Source organism: Strix aluco, chromosome 18 (assembly GCF_031877795.1).
Source record: "Strix aluco isolate bStrAlu1 chromosome 18, bStrAlu1.hap1, whole genome shotgun sequence".
In the NCBI taxonomy this organism is placed as follows: domain Eukaryota; kingdom Metazoa; phylum Chordata; class Aves; order Strigiformes; family Strigidae; genus Strix; species Strix aluco.
In genome coordinates this window covers 12,187,153-12,208,061 of record NC_133948.1, presented here as the reverse complement: position 1 = coordinate 12,208,061, position 20,909 = coordinate 12,187,153, and the positions used below count along the sequence as shown (strand labels likewise).

Below are 20,909 nucleotides of genomic sequence, written 5' to 3'. Positions count from 1 at the left end.
TTGAACAATTTGTTTCCCTCAAAGCTGCCGCCTTCCTTCCTTCCCTGCTTGGCCCGAACATTCGCTGCTGTTGGCGATATGTAGTTTTTGCTCTTTTAGAGGCAGGCGTTTGGACACAGCCCCCGCAACACCTCACCATGAGCAGGCAGCAAAACTGCAAGAGAAACAGCGCGCAGGCAGGGGTTGTGGTGGTGGTGACTGAGCAGGGGCTGAACGCACCGGAGCGGTTCCCTCGCTGAGGTAACAACCGGCCCGGGGTCCGCTTCGGGGGCCCGGCGGAAGGGCGGGCAGCCCGGCAGCGCTAACCGCCCCCCGCGACACCCCGCACCCGGCCCGCGGCACCGCTGCTCCGTTTCCCAGCAGCCGCCCGGTGGGGCAACCCGGGGGCGCGGGGCAACCCGGGGCAGCCCCGGGCGGGCGGAACGCGGCCTCGCGGCCCGGCGCGGCAGCGGGGAGGCCGGTCCCTTCCGTCAGGGCCGGGCTTCCGGGCGGTCAGGTGACGGCGGCCGCTGGCAGGGGAGCGGCTCGGGGCTGCTGCGGGGGAGCAGCGAGACCCGCCGGTGAGCCGAGCGGATCCCGGCTTAGGGGCGGAGGGGCGGGGGGGAGCCGAGGCCGGGCGGCGGCTTTGAGGCGCGAAGGGAGCGGGAGCGGGGCCGAGCCGTGCCCGGGGGCCGCTGGAAGGCCGGAGCCGCCTGAGCCCGTTTGAGACGAGCGAGGCGGGGGCGGGCGGAGCGGGACGAGGGGCGCCGCGGGAGCCCCGGCCTTCGCCAGCCCGGCTCCGGCCCTGGTCCCGCAGCCCCGGTGCCCGCCCAGCGCCCCGGCGGGCCCGGCGTGTGCCGCCCTCGCTGCCGGAGCTCCGGCCCGGGGTTCGCCGCCGCCGCGGCGCGCAGGGCCCGGCGCCGCCTGCGAGGGTTTTCCTCCGAAATCCCCGGGTTCAGCGGCCTTGCCGGTGCCTGGCCCCGCGCTCTGAGGCAGAGCTGAAACCCTCTGCGAGGAGAAGCGCCCGTTCGCGGTAGATAAATGTCCGGCTCTAGGTATGGCCGCAAAGCGATAGCTTCTGCTACGTGTCTTTTCTTTTTTTTTTTTTTGTCCTGTTGGGAATGGCTTATTACTTCATAACCCACATCATAACTATTTTGTTTGATTTTTACATTTTGCTGCTAACCTGGTTAGCCCATTTAGAGGCCATTTAATATTTTACATAACACTCCAAACCAGGAAAATGCTCAGGCAGTATTACCCAACTGGTTATATCAATTTTCTTTCTTTTTTTTTCCTTTGGACTTAATGAGTAAGAAGATAAAATATTTGTTTAAAGAATTGTGCAATGTTTTCTTGGAGTCTATATTACACTTTTATGGAATGTTTTTTAAAAAAAGAATTACTTTCAGGACTTGCTTTCTTGGATAGTTTGTAACACTGTCTTGCATTTCTGAGGTATACTGAATCTGTAGAGTTGCCAAAACTGCCTCTCAGCAGGGCTCTTATCCTGGAAGCAGCAACTGTAACACAGACATACCTTGCAGAATCCCAATTAATGAAATGAGGCCAAGCAAGGGCACGTTGGTCTGTCAGGCAAATGGCTGATTTTGCAAGACCTAGTGGTCATGTAAACTTGTATGTTGGGACCACTGCATGGTAATCCTAAAAAGTGGGTACATGATGCTGTACATGTTACAGGAAGTGAAAAGATGAACTCAGAAAATGTTTCTGAGGTGTTAAAATGTAACATGTTTGGGGGACAGAATAGAGTAAAAAGGTAGTGAGAGATAAATGTGTATTTAATGATTGACAGTAGGACTTCAGTCATGTATTTGCTAAGAACATCTAAAAATGGCTGTCAAGAAGTAAATGGACTTCTAGGCACTGTCAACAATTATCAGCTAAAGTTACCTGTTAGTTTAACTTAAAGTCCAGGCAATTCTAATAGGTTAAGAATCAGATTTCTGTTAAACTTATGAGTGGGTATATTTATGTAAAGTCTGAGTAATATTTTTAAATTTAGATAGATTTTCTAATGTTACTATTCCTTTTATAAAATTTGTCATATGTGTCTGAAAATGACATTGTCACTGTAGTGATAAGAAAAATAACCTGACAAGTTTTCCTTTTGATTTAAACAGCAAGAAGTTCAGAAAGTAAATCAGAACTTGTTTCTGAAACAAACTAGATTTGGATTGTTTCAATTTTAGTAATCCTAGATAAAATAAGATTCGTTAGGAAAGATATATGGAAAAGTGTTTTTCTAGTGGAATTTTACATCCAACAATACTCTTTTTATTTCATTGTTATGTATTAGATATTGCAAAGAGGAATAAACTTTGGGTTTTACTAATAAACTGGGCAGAGTCCTATATCCTCACCAGAAATTTTTCTCATTGCTCATGAAAGAGGGTTAAAAAGTAAATACTTCAAACATCCTAATGTTGTAGTGCTGTGAACATGTGTTCTACAGTTGTTTCATACAGGTGACATGAGCTTCTAATCTGTACTCGCTCTCCGTCTTTCTCAAGTTGAATTATTGTTCACCTGCTGTTTTCCAGTGGATTTTTTTTTTTTTTGTATGGTTTAATTTACGGTGGAAACTCTCCCAGTCTGTTTTGAAGTGTCTCTTGTATTTTTAGAGTCAGGTCAGTGTACTTTGGCAAATGCAGTCATTTTTCATTTGCTGAGTTCAGAAACATGATCTTCTACAGTAGCCATTGGGCTCACATTTTCCTGGTGTGCAGTTTCTCCCACTAGATTTATAGATTTAGTTTTTAAAGTATTTAAGTAATTGAGTAAAATTTATTTCTTATTGCCTGTGAGATTTATACACAGTATTTATACACCGTACATAGACCTTAGCAGTTTCCTGCACTTACTTTTTTCATAGACCTCCTGTGCTCTCAGTTGTCACGAAACTTTCAGGTCCCAGTGTGCCATCTGCTTCTTGGAGGACCAGTTTCACCAGCTCTTTCAGCCATGCTTATTCTTTACGCAACTCAGTGGGATTTGTGCTGGATCCCTAAACATGTATATTCAATTCCATCTCTTCTTCACGCTCCACCAGACTTTTTTTTATTTAGGAAAACTACTTGAAAATGGGTTCTTTGTTTCTTAACCATTCATCTGTTGCCACTCTTGATTCTTGGATGTAGTAAATGTCAGTGATTCAGTCATTTTCAGAACATCCTGTTGGGATATCATAGGGGTCATGATTTAAAGGAAAAAAGCAGCTAATATAGATGGCTTTTAAGTAACAAAGATACTGTTTTCCTGTAAATATCTAAAGAGCAAAGAAGCAAGAAAGAAAAAAGAGGAAATCTTTGAATGCTTGCAGTTAACTGATTTTTATATCCTTTCTCTTGTTTTGTTTGCTACTCATCATGTGTCTGGGGTTGATTTGGAGACCTGATCTAAAGGACAAGGGTTTAACAAACTTGGACTGGCATCTCTGAATTCTGTTTAGTTAACCTCAAAGGTCATGTTATAGCCCAGTGTACTCACAGTCTTCCTTCTGAACTCTACATCAAAATGAAAATGGGGTTTGTTTGGCCTGTTGTGTTGATTGTTTCTTTTTTTAGTTTGTAGTTTGGGGATTTTTTTTCCCCCTAAAAGGTTTTGTCTTGGAGTTTAAGTAGTTCAAGTGACATTTCAACAATTTTGAGCTTGTTCTACACTCAGAATGAGTTGAATTTGCAGTTGAACTTCAGGATTCACTTGTGCGTTCACAGGTGATACAATACATGATTATCAAATGTAAGTTTAGTCATTGGATGCTGTTTCATGCTTGCTTCTTTGTATATGGGCAGTGTGATTTGCAGATCAACAGACTCCAACAGCGCTTGTTATAGACCTATTATGTTAAACAGTATTCCACGGACAAGAGCAAATGTTTGAGAAGGCTTTTCAGAATAAGATTGATTATTTTTATTGTTGTGTTTTGTTATGGTTTTTGATATTTTAAATTGGTTATATCCTAATAGTTCATCAGGCCCAATCAGCCTATGGAGAAATAATTAGGAGAGGGTCCCAGTACAGACTAAGGAATGACCTTCTTCTGGGAGAGTAGATTCAGTGCCTGTTGTGTTATATCATTTTGATCTTTCTTCTGTCTCAACCATCTTTATTCCATTACATTACTGATATTCCTATTGATTTCTCTATCATCCTTCTTCATAACCTAAAGATTGATTTATTTTTCATAGTTACTAAAAGCTAAGGGTTTTTTAATTAGGTGTTTGTGAAGATACAGATTTTATCTTTTTGATGAGTTTCCAGACTTCTGATGTTAAATATATGGAAAAAAAGCACCTTTTTCCCCCATTGGTTTTAGGGACACAAATTCATTTCTTTGCCTCTTCTACGTGTTTTCTTTGTGTTGTATGCCAAGACGTAAGAGCCAGACATTTCTTGTGCCCATTCCACACAATGATGCTAGCGTTTTTTACAGTGTGTTGAAGGTCTTAGTTTTAAGGAGATTTTCTTGATGTTAATTCCCAGCAAATATTTATAGGTCTAAGTTGGTAAGGTTTAAGCATTAAACTACTGAGCAAGATAGTCTGAAGAATCTGGTAGTAAGGATGTGTGAAAAATCCAGGCGTCTTTAACGTGTAGTTTGTGGGCTGGCAGCACTTCCATCTGTCTTGAACTAACATTAATTTTAATTTTGTACAATGAACTGGATTGCTGCTGAGAGTAAATGAAGTCATGGTGTGAAATGCTAAGAGTCAGCAGTGCTGAAAGCAATGTATGTTAAAGTACAGCATCTGTGAATACAAAGCTGCCCTTCTGGGACACTGTGCAAAATGATGTAACTGAGTGAAAAAGCTCTGCAAAAATATATTTTACTTGCTGTAATTGAGTGTCTTCACGGCAATACCTTCATGAGGCTTGAGTATGATGCTTTCATGACCATGCAGTGGGATTGTATTGTATGAAAAAAGCTGTTGACAATAACAGCTAGAGATACTGAGGTTTTATTTTGCTGCCCTGCACCTGTGCTTCAGCACTGCTACAAAGAGGGAACCACTAAGGAAAGTCTTTAATGCTTGTGGGGTAAGTTTGCAAATAAATTAGCTTCTGAAATATTCAGGTTGCCCTTTTAAAATGCTTAACTGTTTGCAAAAAGTTCAGACAATCACCTGTTTCTTTCTGACAATCTTATCTATGTATTCATATCCCTGCAGCAGCAACATGATGTCAGTGTTTCATGAAAAGCACAGTGGAATATTTTAAGCAGTTTTGTTTTGGTGAATTAATTTCTGTAACTTCTGAAACTTTTTTAGTTCTTGGATTAAAAATCTTGTACTGGTAAAAGTGTTTGTTTCTGAAAACGTAAATGCCTTATGCTGAGTTTTAGGTACTGTGGAATTTGCATATCAAGGAATTAGACTGTGGAGGTGGTTGTTACTGAAATAAAATAAATGGTGTTCTTTGATAAATATGATTATATTAATGAGAGGTGAAAGCATGTAAGTAAAATTAAAATTTTTAGTACTTCTGCATTACTACTAGATTATAAATGTCTCACTGAAAGTACTAGAGATGTTTGATAGTCATATCAACACACTGCTGTGATAGCAGCAATATACTGCTGATGAGACAAATCAAGTACTGTCACCTTTGCTTGCCATTATTTATCATTAATATTCCAAATTAATGAACATTGAACTTAAAACTATGCATTAAGTCAGTCTGTCCAAACTGTATGTTGCTTCATGATTAAAACCTATTTCAGACTGCACTCACAGTTATGACTTGCATTGAATTTCTGGAAGAGCATGTATGACTAGGTGAGCCCATTCTTCTCATAGCAAATGGTATTTATGAGAAAATACGATGGGTTTGTTTTGGCTGTGGATCTCAGTTGCTTATCAGTAACTTTAAAATACAGGTCACATATCAGCCAGGTCCTACTACAGGACTTTAAAGTAGCTTAGTTTCTAAAAAAAGATCCCTCTTGGCTATGTTAAACTAAAACCATCAACAACAGGATTGAAGTGCTTCTTAGGTAAATCACTACCAGTTTGGAACAGGACAAGAATGCGATGCCAAGAAGCTGTTTGATGGTTTGGGTTTTTTTCCCTTTCTCACTGCTAGGATTCCAGCAGGAGAATTTTCTTGACCTTGTGTCTGGGTAGTTCTTGAGGATGGCAAGCAAAGGACCCACGACTTCTGCATCAACAAAGAACTCCAGTACTGGAGGGACCAGTGGCAGCAGTAGCAGTAACGGTGCTGGGGACAATGCTAATCAGGACAATACTTTTGAATGTAACATCTGTTTAGACACTGCCAAGGATGCAGTTATCAGCTTGTGTGGACATCTCTTCTGGTAAGTACTCAGACCCCCACAGATAAACCAGAACACCGTCTATCTCTGGTCACATAAAAGCCTATGATTTTTATAGTTCTAGATGTCAAATAAAATGCCTTTTATATAAAATGAGTAGGGACTATGGTTTTGCTTTAGGCGCAGTTTGATTTTGCTCCTCCACTGTTCCTTTTGGCTCATGTGCCAGGGAGTGGGTTTTTTGTGTTTTAAACTTCCTATGCTTCTAGATTATTTTGTAAAAGCAAAAAAACGAGTGGCCCCCACATAGACAGTTCAGTGTTCATTGATTCTGCTTGGTTATGTGTGTTATTTTATGTGTGCTGTCTGGTCTAGCATAGATACCTTGTTCAGACCTAAATTCCTTTCTAACCTGTGTGTACCTAAACCTGCATCTGAAACTAGGTTCTGGAGGACAAATTGTAGTTTTCATACTTCCTACAAGCTTGCCCGTTTTTCCCTTTGAAACCATAAAAAAAATAAAATTAGATAACAAGCTTTTACATGTGGGCTATTTCTCTTTTCCCATGGTATTGCAGTTGTAATACTAACTTTTCAGTTCTTTGATCTGACTTGGGAATGTACTGCACAAATATAGTAAGCATGCAGCATTTCTTATTTAGGTAACTTGGTCTAGAATATACTCTTTCTTGAATGTTAAAAAGTTATTAAGGATTGACATGGCCAAATGGTTGGGGTTGTTTGGGTTTTTGGTTTGTTTTACATGGTAGGCTAAATTATGCTATTTTATAAAAAGAGGCCTAAAAGAACTTTTTTTTTCTGTGTATATGTATGTAACATCTGAAAGTCCAGGTTTTTATTCTAGGAGGAGATGGAAAATCGCTTGCTGATGGCATGTTAAAATTAAATTAGATTAAATTATTCCACAAAAGGATTTGGAAGAATGGAACCTTAAAAATTAGCATGTATCTTGTCTGAATAGTGTTGTCAAGAACACTGTGAAAGCAGATGGCTGTTTAGCAGTTTTATCTCATAGCTTGCTTGTTTGTCTTTGACCTTATTTAAGTTGCCATGTTAATTGAATCTTAAGAGTAGTTCTGTATAATGGGAATTTCTCTGCCCTGAGCAACCGGGTCTGATCTCAATAGCTGACCCTGCTGAGCATCAAGTTGGACTACAGGCCACCCAAGGTACCATCCAGCCCGAGTTATTCCATGATTGTGTGAATGTGGCCGATGTTTTATCTAAATGTTTCTTGCATGACTTCTTTTAAGATCCTGAAGTATCACTACTGACACCTTCCTCATTTGCATCTTAGCTCAGGGATATCTTTTCATGGTATCAGAAGAGAAAATCTGTACAGTAAACACTAAGATTAATTAAGCTTCTGTATAGGCCTTTGGTATGGATGAGGACCCAAGAATCAAAGGTGATATGCAGAGAATCACGTTAGCAACTTAGTTAGATTGCATAACCTGAAAAGATCAGTGGAGATTGGGCTTGGGCTGTGCTTTCAAAAGTTATTTTAATGGGAGGTTATGGAACTGGCCCGTCTGGATTCCAGGATTCTGTTGTCTCCAAGCTGCGCTATCTGGGTACACTTTATACATTTGTTGGATAGAGCTGTCAGTAACTAATTCTATTTTCCCCTCTTTTTCTGCTCTGTGAACAAATTGTCCTGGGAATGCTCACAGTTGGCCTTGTTTACACCAGGTAAGACAGGTTTTCTTTTACTTTGTCTTTCATCAGCTCCTGTTACTCAATAAAGCCCTTGGTTCTCTGGAGTATCCCCCTCTTTTCAAATGCACTTCTTTCTCTCCAGGGCAACCGCAATGTGCTAATGCAACTTCATGCGCAACACCTTGCAATCTGCTCTTTCGGCATAAAGGAAACTTAGCTTCTGTTCCACTTGCCTCCCACTTTTGAGTTTCTTAAACACCGAGCATTCCCAGTTTTGGTAGGAGAGTTACTGTAGGCAGTTACTGTAGGGGTTTAGTTTGCAGGCTTAAGTGTTGAGTGTATTTCTCTGCATATGTAGTGTTTTACATTGTGGTACAATTATAGAAAAGATAAATGAAAGGAGGGTATCTACACTAGCCTTTGGCCTACGCAGGACTGTTGGTACTGTTTTTCTTCATATTTTACTCCAGTGCAGTTCTGAATGTGTACACATCAGCAAGTGGATTATACCAGAAAAACAGCCAAAATGCCAACTCCACTCTGGAGAGTACTTGGCCCTTATTAAAATGTTTTGCTCCATGGCTTTCTGAGAAATTGCTAAAGTTTCTCTGCCTGGCTACAAATGAGGTTTGCATGTTGTTGTTTTCATGGTCTTGTACTAGTTTTCTTATAATTTCCTTTCTTTTAGTGGCTAGAGACCAGGCCAAACAGACAAGTGTGTCCTGTATGCAAAGCAGGAATCAGTCGAGATAAAGTTATTCCTCTGTATGGAAGAGGTAGCACTGGGCAACAGGACCCCAGGTAAGAAACCTAAACCCAACCATTTTTCTGTGAAAACTAAAGATGAAACTTTAGTTTAAGGTCTTAAGAGGAAAATACCACAGTGCTGAATTCACAGTTTGAAATACTTTGTCAAAGGACAGATAGAACTGACATTTCTGCCAAATATTTCTGGCTTTTTCAGGACGTGGGTTTACACATCTTATTTCTTGTTCAACTGGCAATTTATTTTAATTGGAATTGGGTGTTAATTATCAGTTATAAGTGGCAGGTTGCAATGAATGTTACCTGACTGGAGAAGCTTATGTAAAATGTTCGTGTCCTCAGTTTCTAGCCTTTGCAATGGGACTTTGTTATTCAGAAGTGCAGTACCTTAATTCAGCAATGTGATGCTGAAGGTTTATAAACTGGATGGTCTACTCACTCCCACACTACCTCCAGCTCTGCTGCAGCACAGCCCTCTGAGAGCGTGCTCTGTGTTTGTTCTGTCTTGTTAGCCAGGCTATTGCAGATACGATTGTCATGTATGCTTGCACTTGAGCTAATTTCACTACTTCCTGCAGAGAGAAAACTCCGCCACGACCCCAAGGACAGAGACCTGAACCAGAGAACAGAGGGGTAAGTGAAAAAACAAGCTCGAGCAGCTAGGTTGTTTTTATTGATGGTGGTATTTATTCATCCTGGAGGACATAATGTGTGCATGAGATCCTGTGTGAGGATCCTATAGCTTACATTTCTTGCTTATCCCCAGTAGGTGAATGAATAATTGATAGCTGCAGTGTGGCAGAAAACTCCATTCCTATAGTACTCTCCAGCATCCCAAAGAATGGGCTAACTTGAACGGTGAAACATGAAAACAGCCCTTTGTGGCATCACTGGAAATGCTCTTCATACTTGATTGTTCTCCATATATAAATACAAGGAACACTTTGGTTTGAAAATTCTTTGTGGAAGTATATTTCCATCAAACTATACTTGTCATGGAAATATAAAACCATGTGTGAACTTACTTTTTGGCATTGACGCCTGCTTCTAGCATTTCCATGAGATGTTACTGTACCATGGCATTACAAGTGAAAGAACGTAGATGTCTGTTGGATACATGTTCATTTGAAGAAGGATCTGTGGTTTTGTTGAGGAGATTACATAGAGTGAATGTAAACAGCAGCTGGCATAGGTTGAACAGACGTGGGAGTAGCCAGTAGGACAGACCACAGCATTCTTTAGCACAGTGGCAGTGAGCATGACCTGATGAAACAATTGCATATTTCCATGTAACTCAGCCTAGAGTCCTCAGAGAGCATTTGTATACCTAATGCTTCAAGAAAACAACTCTGCTGGGTGTCATTAAGGAACATTTCTGTATTGAATGTATCGCAGCTCAGTTGTTCTCTCTTGCTAGGGAGTTGCCTTGTTATTAAATCAGCTGCTATACCTTGTTTGAACCTTTTACCTGATGCTGTCATAAGTCAGAGGAATCTGGTATCAAGACATAGTAGTGATGCTGCCCTCCTGTTCCTTACTGGTGCAGGACCTGCCACACAGAGCACTTTGCTGTGCCTGATAGTTAATGGCAAAATGTTTGAGAAAACTCATAGTAAAAAGACTAACTCCTCAAATCAAGGATCAACCCAGAAACGTCTGGCTTTTATTATATGAGTGAAACCATCTTTGTCCTCCCACTGTTTGGAGGTGGTAGACCAGAGGGTTTTTCAGAATTGGTGTCACTGTTTTAATTCTGTGATCAGAGGACAGTTTGCTGGATTACAGAACATGGTGACTGTGAGCTCTCCACAGTTTTCAAACATGACTCAACTACTTAGATTCATATACAGTTGGTTCTCGAGTGGTGCACTGCTTTTATACAGTAGAATTCATCTTGATTCCGAAGACTTATCTTTTGACTTGATGTGGTATTTTGGTCTGGATCCCATAGGGGTCAATGTTGTTGCATTGTAACTCTTCCTTTTTTCCTCCTTATGTCTTGCATTCCTGTCCCAGATGACTTTATCTGCCACCTTAATTAGAGTCCCCCTGGTAATTTTGTTTTTTTGTTACTACTCTTCTCTGTAATGCTCTATGCATCTCACTGGCAATTTATCACTTTACTGAATGTTTAAATGATGCATATGTATCATGAAAATCAATGCAGATTATTTTTTTACAATGCCTTTCTTATATGGCTAATAGCTATTAACACAGAATTATTAATACATTTTTAAGACATTCTAAATAGAATTGGTAATTTTGATATATTGTCAGATCTGTACTATTTTAAGCTAAGAAACGTTACAGAAATGCTTTTGTTCATTTGTGGCCTTCAAGCAAGAACAGCAGTTCCTAGATTTCATTTTCTCAAACTTTTGGGTTGCTCTGGCAAGTTTGCTACTGTGTGAAACATTTTAAAATCAGGAGACCTAAGGAGGTATTTAACAATAGTGTGGCAGTCTGAAAGTTGCCAGACAGCATGATAGTCCTGCAGCCCTATGAAAGCCAGTGAGCGGGAATGTCTGCACGTTTACAAAATATTCTGAAATAGGCTTTAAATGATCGGTACCTTTTTTCTCTTCTGTTGCTTTGTTCTCTGCAGGGGTTCCAGGGCTTTGGATTTGGGGATGGTGGCTTCCAAATGTCATTTGGAATTGGGGCGTTTCCCTTTGGTATATTTGCAACAGCATTCAACATAAACGACGGGCGACCTCCTCCAGGTACCATGCATCCTATCTTCTCCAAGAGTCCTGTGACAAACAGATGTTTTACAAACTCCCTTGTAACTTTTAAACAAATAGCCTGCTAAATGACTAAACTTCCTGAACAGTAAAGTAAATCAGTGTTGTAAACAGAAACACAAAATGAGGGAAAACACCCAGTAGGGAAAATAGTCTATGGCTTGCAGGTTTTGTACGAGTGCTTACATAAGAAGCAAGTTTGTCACTTCCATATGATTTGCTGAAGGCCCTCCTGAGAGGACAGTAGAACTGGAGAGGGACAGTGGCACTGGGGACTTCTCCCCTTTAATTCAAATGTCTCCTCTGGTACTCCAGAGGACTCCCTTTGAAAAATGAGACAAATTGGATTAGAGTTTCTAGTAATAATAAAAAGGAGACAATAGGGGTGTATGAAGGAGGCCCATGTTTTGAAAACAGCAGAGAAGGAAAAATTTAAACTGGTGCTCTGTACCACAAAATAATGACAGCAAAGATTGTTCCTTTTTCAGAAATTTAAAAGTAACTTCCTGGTGAAATGATTTCACTGTTTTTAATTAAGAAAAAAACATTGGGTTACTCCCAAGGAGTGGTCTTAGTCTCTACAAATTAAGTAATCCCCAGAAAACCTCCTCCCCATCTGCACTGTAGACAAACTGAGTTGACCTGTTTTGAACAAGAAAACCTACTGCCCAGGATTTTCTGGACTTCCTCTGTGAAAGGTTGTGCCTGGCAAATCATCTACACCACGTCACATGAGAAACAGAAACACATTCTTCATGTCACACCTGTGTTGCCAGGGACCTGTGCTGTCCTTGGGTCAAATTAACTTGGCTATTTAACTATACTTCAGTGTCCACTGAAAATTTGTGTGGAGGTGTGACTGAGCTAAGGAGTATGTAAATATATGCTGTTGTAACAGCCATCATTTAAGTAACTCCTCTATCTGCTTTTCATCTGTGTATTCAATACAGCAGTTCCAGAAAGGCATGGCTTGAGCTTTAGAGCTCGTGGGCTTTTCATTAGTTCTCTTGGTCAAGGCTACGCATGCAGCTTTGACTGTTTTACCATTTCCTTAGTCAGAGATATTTCACCTTGATGGGGAGGAGCACTCAGGTAGAGGTGGTAAAGTTCCTTAGGATGGAAACAGTGAACTTAGCTCAGCAGTCAACAGTGAACTAAGCAGTGAACTTGGCTCAGCACTGCCCCCAGAAGTACTCCGAGCAGGCCTAGCACTAGTACTCTAGCACTTGGAGCTGCCTGCTGCTATTAGTCATGAGCAGGTTTACTGCGAGTCCTGCTTCAGGGAGCTGCTGCTTGTCTTCCTTCTGATCTTCCAGTATGAGTGGCCAGTCTGAGGGTGGGAAATAGCAACAGTTTCTCACGAAGTAGATTCTTTGCATGTCTTTCAATTTATGAATGTACTATGTTTAGAATATATGTGATTCTGGAGAAGAGGAAGGAGCTGAACTGTTTTGGTTTTTTTTTTTACTTCCTGTTTTCCAGCTGTTCCAGGGACTCCTCAATATGTGGATGAGCAGTTTCTATCCCGCCTCTTCCTGTTTGTGGCTCTGGTGATAATGTTCTGGCTGTTGATTGCATAAATCTTTTCCATTATTCTGTATATTCATGGCGAACAAGGCCACTGAAACAGTTACAAACTGCATCCCCATCTCATTTTAAACCTCTTGGTGTCTGGTTCCTTAGCTAACTATGGGCTTCAGGAATTGGTGGTACCACAGCACAATGAGGAATCTCACATCTTGCACCGGAGTTGGAAATTAAATATTGGTTTAAAAGCGTATTTCAGCTCAGCTTCATGTACAACAGGTTCCTGCCACAAACCATGGGTCTAGCTTTGAGCTCCACTCCTAAAAGGAGCGCTGCTTTGAAATCCTGCGCCCATCGGTGACACCAGGTTTATGGGAAACAGTTGCCCCAAGGTAGACTGGGCAGGTAAGGAAACTTCTGCAGTGTGATCAGTATCTCATGCTTGGCAACCACGATGGATCTGCCAGAGTTGTGGATGTTATTTAATGTCTTCACATCAACATCCAACCTTCTTCAGGAAATCATCTGCAGCACTGCTGAGACTCTTTGGGCACAGCATGTAATGCAAATGGAACCAGGTTTGGAGACTGGTTTCTTTTTCTTGCTGTTATTTCCTGGTGTGATGGAAAACCTCTCCTGAAGCGGTTCTAATGGCTGTTAGAAGAAGGGATACAAATTTATGCTGCAATTTTTTTAAAGCCTGTTTGCTGGAGCCAGACACTGGAAGATTCTCTCGCCGTGGACCTGGGTGGGGTTGCCGAACAGTACGACACACCTGTCTGCCTCACCCAGCCCAGTTCCTTACTGACAAAACAGTGTTGTCTTCCTTGGTTCTGCACAGCAGCCTGTGGCTGCACTCATGGATAATCCCCTCACAACCTTGTCACTGTAGCTGCGTTTATTCTCCCCAGGGCTTTGAGACTTTCTCTGCAAGGTCATGTACTCCAAATAAAATCCTATTACAGATCTGAGATCAGCTTGTTTGGGGAGAGGAACAAAAGGCATCTTTACATGAGTTTTGAGGTTAAACTTATACTGTAAAATTATACAGGAGGAAAAATGAGATCCTGCCTTTGCTAGCATATGCCACAGTAGGGAATATTTGGAAGAGCTTCTCTCTACAGGTGCATACAGCTACTCCATGCCACAGCAGAATGGCTATAGTGTAAGAGTCTCTGCAGTATCTACCAAAGAAATTAATTTGAAGTGCTGGAGGAGACCACAACCATTTTTGTGCTGAGGGAAAAATATTTCAGAAGGTGAGCACTCTGTAGCTGTTTTGGAATCCTGTTGGGTATACAGCTTTAAAGAGTATTCCTGATGTATTTGTGTAGATTTCTTCAGAACAGCAGATATGAGAGATTCCCTAGCAAGATGAAGAGTTTTCATATTTCTCTGACTTGGCAATTTCTTTTTTTTTCTCTTAATTGTTTTTAGATTATTTTGATTCAGGTCGCTGATAGTCACGATGATTTTCTGCAAGATGAATATTGTGACTTCCCTGGCAATAGACAGACAACTGACAAAACAAATCAACTCACAGAAACTTTGTTTCAGTAGCTAGGGTTTTCTAGTGTATGGATAAGGTTCCTGGGCAGGGCACCTTAATTAATTGTTGTAGAAGCTTATTTATGTAATTATAAACTGTTCACTTTGAGTGTCAAGACAGAAGGTGACTGAAGTTTAACTTGCCTACCTCCAAAATTCCGTCTGGCAAGTAGAATGTTGCAAAGCTTCTGCAGTGTTTTGCCACATCTAGTCAAATTTTATACCTGACGCAATGATAATCTGGCAGGATATATTGCTCAACTATAAATAGTTGAAGTGGTGCTTCAACTTTTGTTGCATGGCACTTTTGATTAGCTACTTCTGCATATGGTTCTTCTCAAGAGCGTACGTTGGTAACTAGGACCCTTTCTAGGAGAAAGGCTATTTATTGCATTCCTGTCAGCAACCGGCTGTAGTACCATGTCGCAGCTTTGACTTCCTTTCATGAGCAGGCAGCACCACCTGCTGTTGAAAAGGGAAAGTTCATGTGGTAGTAAAAGGGATAGTTTTCCTTCTCCTTTTCGTATTGAGAAACTCGATGTTAAGAGCGAAGGTTATCCAGGGAGGAGTAGGGTATCCCTTTAAAGCCTTTTTCCGATAAAGACGACAGAAAAGTGACTGTAATAGGTTCAAAAGAGGTATTGAAACTGATTTAACTAACATGTTTTAAAATACAGAATTTTCATGGCTTGGGGGTTTTTTCCATCTAATGGTGAGATGTAATGGATTTAGACAGGTGGCTGCAGAAACATGACTGAGAGCCCCCATTTTCTGGCAATCAAAGAATGAACTAGTCTAAAAGTGTTAACGCTTTTGTTTCTACCTTTTTCTTGGTGTGCTTTTTGTACCGTACCATTTCCCCCCCTTGTACTCAGACTGCACACAGCCCATAATGGCTTGTTTAGTGCATTACCATTACTGTTCACTAATTTTCACTGTTGTGAAAGTGATTTAGAATTAAAAAAATGGTTTTACATTGACCGGAGTGCGCCGCCATTCCTTTGTGCTTCGCGGACGGATGGAGGTGAGGCGTTTGCCCGAGCCCTACCTCCAGGATAAGGAGCCCGTTGCTGGTCCGTTCCTCAGAAAACGGGAGGGGCAGCGCTCACTTCTCCCGCCCCGGGAGCGCTCGGCGGGGGGCAGCGGCCGGGGCAGGCCCGGCGCAGGCCTAGGCCCCGCGGGGAGGGAGGCCCCGCGACGGGAGCTGCCGCGCCCGCCACGGCACGTGGGGGGCGGGACCGGAGGCGTGGCCGCACCATCATTGGTGTTCGCCGCGGAAGGGGCGGGAGGGTTGCCGCGGAGTAGCGCGGCGATTGGCTGGTGGCTGCGAGGGGGGCGGAGCGCCGATTGGCCTGCGGCGAGGAAAAGGGCGGGGCGATGAGCTGCTGGCGGGGCGGGGCGTTGTGATAGCGGTGAGGGGTGGGGGGGCGCGCGCGGGAGCGCGCTCCCGGACCAGGTGTGGAGTGACCTACCGCGCGCTCCGTAGAGGCTGACGTCAGGCGCGGGCGAGCCCCGGGGCGGCGGCGAGGCCGGCGCGGGATGGAGGGGCCGCCAGGTGAGGCTGCCGGGCCGGGCCGCGCCGGTGCCGCCCGCCCTCCGTGACAGTGGGGCGGGGGCGCGTACGCGAGGCCGTGGCTCTCCGCCGGCCGGGCGGCGTTATGCGGGCGTCGGTCTGTCCGTCCATCGGCGGGGTGGCAGGTGCGGGGCGTGGGGGGGGCCGTGCCCGGGCTCCGGCGCAGCGAGCTCCGCGGGGAGGTGCGGAGATGGAGGTGGCTTCCAGGGCTGCGCCGCGCCTTCCTGCCCCGAGGGCGGCTTGCTGCCGGGCACGGCATCCGTTAACGCCGCTGCCTGCTGGGGCCGGTCGCCCTCGCCCTGTCGCTGGTGGTGTCCCGCGGTGCGCAAGGTCCCGCCTTCCCCGCCGAGGCTGGGCCGCCTTCCCCCCGCGGGGGCTGCCCGGTGCCCGCCGGCGCTGCTGCTGGAGGAGCTGCTGCTTTTCCCCGCAGGCCGCCTCTGTAACATTCCTCCTGTCCTGGGGGACTGGACAGACCTGCTACACTGATCATGTCCGCTTGCTTTTCCTTCACACTATTTCCTGCACTGTTTTTTTCATTTCCGTCACTTCTCAGGGATACTTAAGCAATTTCGCTTGAATATAGGACTATTCATTTCCGTTTGTGAGCTAATCAGCCTTTCTGGGAACACTTAAACAGATGTAGCACCGCAGCTACATCTGAGGTGACTACTACCTGGAGTTCAGAAGCTAACGGGTAGAGCTCGAGTATGATTATTGTGGACGAGTATGTGTTGCTTTTAGTCAGCAGTGCTGTAGTCATGAGTCTTTAAATTCCTTTAAATAGGATCCACTGCCTGTATTCACCTTTGCACCTTGTGCTCTTGGCACTAAACAGGAGGAGATGGAGCTGCAGGGTGGCTGGTTTGCGGACTTTTTTGGTCTGTGCAGTGGCAGCAACTCCAGAAGTTCAGCTGCCTTCAAGGGCTTGCGCTGCTTGGAGAGGAGAGTGGCGGCTGCCTGTGCCTTGAGACAGGCAAACGTGGCTTTGCCTTTTATTGCCAAGCCTGCTTGGTGTGCTGAAAAGCAGGGTGCTTTATAGAAGAACATGGGTAGTGCAAGCTTTTCTCAGCGTTTCTCCTAACACTTCCTCTGTTGTGCAGCTCTGAGGTCAGGTGCAGTTCTTGGTGTTCCAGACAGCAGGAGGGTGCAGCCAGGCTCCCAGCTGTGGAGCTTATGCTTAGTTAGGAACTGAAGTAGCAACTTATTCCAAGTGTCCCATTTGAATGAATCCTATCTAGCACTATTCTCTGTGTGGAGACCTTTACGGGTACTGTCAGCCTGCTGGTGAGGGTGGTGCTTCCTTGTGGTTGAGCAACAAGTTTTTTCTCTGAATTAGTGTTTATGTGAAGCATGCAAGGAGATCTTCACCTTGGTTATTTTTAAACGTTGTCGTTGACCTACACAATGGGGCAAAAGTGCATAGAAGGCTGATGGCTTCTGTTTTGTGTAACTTCAAGGAACTTGACCTTGGTATCAACTTGCCTGAGCAACTACTGAGTTTTAACGTTCTTTGGAAAATGGAAGTCCGTGGTTAGTGGTTTTCCTTCTCTAAGTGCACTTCTTTCCTTATGCAACCTTACTGCGAGTAAACTTTTGGTAGCAGGAAGAAGCAGGTTTGACATCTGCCCAGCTATGTGACATGTTTCTTGTGCCATCCTGCACTCATCCAGATCCTTGACTCTTTCTTTAATATGCCCACACAGCTGTTTGGATTTTGGATACCATTTATCTGTGTGCCAAATGCTCTTTGTGCGCAAGTTTTCATACCATTTTTCCAGCTTGCCTGCATCTAAATAACTGGCTCTCTCTGAGGCTTTATGGTAGTTCTAGCAGAAGCTATTATAAGTGCTTTCTGAAAGGCCAACAGACTAGTAGCATCAACCCTTCTTCCAAAGTCTGACAGTAGTGTGGTGTTGGCTGTACAGTCTTTACAGGAATATTCATTCAAGTGTGTAATTCCTTCCTGGTAGTCAAGTTATTCTCTACTGAATAAAGTTTGCCTTTCCTTTCTTTCAGTTCTGGGAAATCCAGTTAATTATATAAATGAGTGCAAACGTTATGTGCCGAGGCAGTGGCATGGGGAAAATAGTAGTATGGCTTCCTGGCCTAGCTTGGTTCTCTGTGGGAATTATTACACTAGACTAATCTGCCTTCTGGAAATCTCTTCTCTGAAAACTAGAATAGTTGTAATGGAGCTGTTTTCTGTAAAAAATTATATTGCTTTCTTCTACAGAATGTGAAGGAGCAGATGGTGATGTTATATCTGGAGAAAACCAAAATATAGATGTCAGATTTCAGCTTGGGAACTCCACTCTCTGGGGTTACAGACTGCCTGGTATTGGCTTAACTTTCAGTGTGTGAAGGCTTTCCTGTCACTTATATAATTTAAGGTTGTTCTTTATTAGGGATGCAGCAATCCTTGTTTTCTCTGATGTAAAATGGTTGTTGTATGTCACTTCTTTCCTGCATGCAGGTGAAGAAGTCTGGAGATGTCTAGGATGCGGGGACAGCATTGCTGCTGGTCAGCGTCTCTACAAGACTGTTAATGAAGCTTGGCATATTTCCTGTTTCCGGTACGTAAAATTTTAGCCTGTTAAACTCTCCTTGTGTTGTTCAACTGACTTGGAAACTGGTGGATAAGTACTAATATTAACAGGGAGTTCTTGCTGTCATCTCTGTGCCTGTTCCGGGGTCTCTCGGCGAGAGATTGATCACATGCTCTTGTTTGCAGCCGTACTTTGGTGCTTGCAGTAGCACTCTGCAACTGACTTTTAGTCCCAACAGCAGTCTGACACTGCCTGGCAAAGTGTTGCCATGCTGACGCAAACGCATACAGGAATACAGATAAAGTACAAATGAAAGCTCTGATTTACTGGTGGTGGCAGAAGCCATGGGTTGCATATTTGTCTTCAGCTGCATTCCAAAATAGTGCCCAGGCAATTTGGATAGCCTGTTGCTTTTTCTGTATGTGGCAGGTACAAAGGAGATATCAGGGTGTTGGGGAAAACTGCTGATATCGGGGAGGGAGATCTTGCCTTTTGCTTTCTCTCCTTTTCAGAAAATTAAGACATACAAACTTATGAAATCTGTCAGATAATGTTGCTATCGGCAAGGGCAAAAAGATCTCTGATGTGCTGTTCTTCCTGTAATGCGTCTCATTGGTGTTTCATGAATACTCAGTCCAGTTTTCGTGCTCCAGAATCACATTTCTGAAGGGGCCTATATTTTTTAGAGGAGTTGAGTACCTGCAGCTTCTGCTGGCTTCTGTGTTGGCTTCAATCTGGAGAGGCTAATGTTTTGGATACTGTCAAAGCAAATGAGGGAAAAGGAAGCCAAAGCGTGGCTTTGGAGGAATGTTTGCTGTGCCAAGATAGGCATCTACTGTCCTGGTTTAAAAAACAAAAAACACTCAACAAAATACCCCAACTTTTTTGAAGTGAGGACTATGGTTATTGGTATATTTAAAAAAAAAAAAAAAGGCATATCATGCTGCCAAAGCAGTGCTAGCTTTGTTGATTTGGAAAATGCTGTTAGTTACAATGACATGTTGATAATCACAATTCAGCTTTATATCACTACAAAACCCAGTCTTTTGTATTTCTGTTGGTTTGAGTATTCATGTTTATCTATATTGAGTCAGCTTGTCTTAATCCTGGTTTTCTCTTCTCCCTAAAGAACTACTATCCCGTTGTTGATCTTCCCTAGATTCTGCCAGTAGCCAAAGCTGTGTGTGCTAGTAACTCCGTCTTCTTGCCTTTGAATGTATTTCTGTTGTGGGTCTTGATTTGCAGATGTCTTGGTGCTTCTTGCTACTGGGGCTGTTGAGGTAGATAACGGCTGAGCTGGAGGCAAGTCCTGCCCTTAGGACACTTTACAGAGAATTTGATATCATAGTTTATATTGTATAATGGAAGTTTGGTGGGGCTTGGTTTTTTTGGTTTTATACAATTGAAGATGCCAGCTTTTCTCCTGAGATGTGTAATTACTTTTTGCATTTGCTGTGCTTCTCTTACGTTCTGTGCTTTTGGCTAGCTCTAGCACCCAGCTAAACTGCTATGCTGAATGAACAATTGGAACCTGCAGTAAAGGAAGCTGCCCTTCCCTTTTTCCTAGTTCCAGGGTAGGACTGTACATGAAAACAAATTTCAAGTTTGCACTCTGTTCCCCCTTTTCTTCTGTTATCCCTAATCCATGCTGAGCAGCAGTCTTGTGCTTGATATCCCAAAGCCAAACTTTAAAAAGCCTCTAAGGGTAGGAGCCTTTGGCAGCTGGTAGCTGTGAGTTCCGGCAGCTCTTGTGGAGTGTTTTTTACAGTCTTCCTGTGGATTAGCTGACTCCCTGGCCTGGCACATAATTTCTCTAATGCTGATTGGCACTGCTCCAGGCTCGTTAGCTCTGTTTATTCTTGGTCAGGCTAGGCTGCTGATCATGCTTGGCACCGACTGTAGCTGACGTACATGCATGTCTCTGAGGATTTAAGTTTTTTGTCACTTCCCTCCTTCCTCAAACTGCCTGTACAGGAGCTTTGTCTCTGAAACCTGTATTTTCTCTGGTGTGGCTGGAGGGAAAACAAATCCCTATTCGTGTATCTTGGATATTTGAAACTGTTCTTTGGCCAGCTGGTCCTTAGGCTTGAATCCGATGGGTTGGATCTGGCTGAGGAAGTTTCTTAGATGTTTCTGTCACGATGTCTGTTGTGAATTAACTCTGAATGTACTTTTGTGCCTTTGAATTCTGTTGAGATAGCATACACTTTCAAAGGTCATTGCTTTTCACTGATACACAATTCCACTGGATT

At 43.3% G+C, this 20,909-nt stretch overlaps 2 protein-coding genes and 1 long non-coding RNA gene across 5 annotated transcripts in view; 2 read left to right on the top strand and 1 right to left on the bottom strand.

Annotated features, from left to right (window-relative positions):
- Window positions 1-475: 475 nt before the first annotated feature.
- On the top strand, window positions 476-15,518 carry RNF185 (ring finger protein 185). Of its 2 annotated transcripts, none has more exons than XM_074844658.1 (7): window positions 476-560; window positions 6,085-6,316; window positions 7,969-7,987; window positions 8,643-8,755; window positions 9,298-9,352; window positions 11,325-11,442; window positions 12,946-15,518. In XM_074844658.1, exons 2-7 carry the CDS (start codon window positions 6,135-6,137, stop codon window positions 13,041-13,043), a joined length of 585 nt encoding a protein of 194 aa, XP_074700759.1. In that variant the 5' UTR covers window positions 476-560; window positions 6,085-6,134; the 3' UTR covers window positions 13,044-15,518. The 2 variants fall into 2 exon arrangements, with proteins under 2 accessions (XP_074700759.1, XP_074700760.1); XM_074844659.1 differs by lacking the exon at window positions 476-560 and adding an exon at window positions 628-1,034.
- On the bottom strand, window positions 2,768-15,744 carry LOC141931895 (uncharacterized). Of its 2 annotated transcripts, none has more exons than XR_012625688.1 (3): window positions 15,587-15,744; window positions 11,292-11,472; window positions 2,768-3,174 (listed from the first exon to the last, which is right to left on the bottom strand). It is a non-coding gene; the product is annotated as an uncharacterized LOC141931895 (long non-coding RNA). The 2 variants fall into 2 exon arrangements; XR_012625687.1 differs by lacking the exon at window positions 2,768-3,174 and adding an exon at window positions 9,384-9,982.
- A 219-nt stretch (window positions 15,745-15,963) lies between these two features.
- Window positions 15,964-20,909, top strand: part of LIMK2 (LIM domain kinase 2) — a 32,557-nt gene continuing 27,611 nt past the window's right edge. The window contains exons 1-2 of the mRNA XM_074844657.1: window positions 15,964-16,093; window positions 18,585-18,684. Coding sequence (XP_074700758.1) covers window positions 16,078-16,093; window positions 18,585-18,684 — 116 coding nt within the window. The 5' untranslated portion in view covers window positions 15,964-16,077. The remainder of the gene's footprint in view (window positions 16,094-18,584; window positions 18,685-20,909) is intronic.

Bases quoted from the DNA above. Each gene is read 5' to 3' on its own strand.
- RNF185 (XM_074844658.1), top strand. From the start codon at position 6,135: ATGGCAAGCAAAGGACCCACGACTTCTGCATCAACAAAGAACTCCAGT. The intron at 8,756-9,297 runs GTAAGAAACCTA...TACTTCCTGCAG, and splicing joins ACTGGGCAACAGGACCCCAG to AGAGAAAACTCCGCCACGAC. The intron at 9,353-11,324 runs GTAAGTGAAAAA...TGTTCTCTGCAG, and splicing joins CTGAACCAGAGAACAGAGGG to GGGTTCCAGGGCTTTGGATT.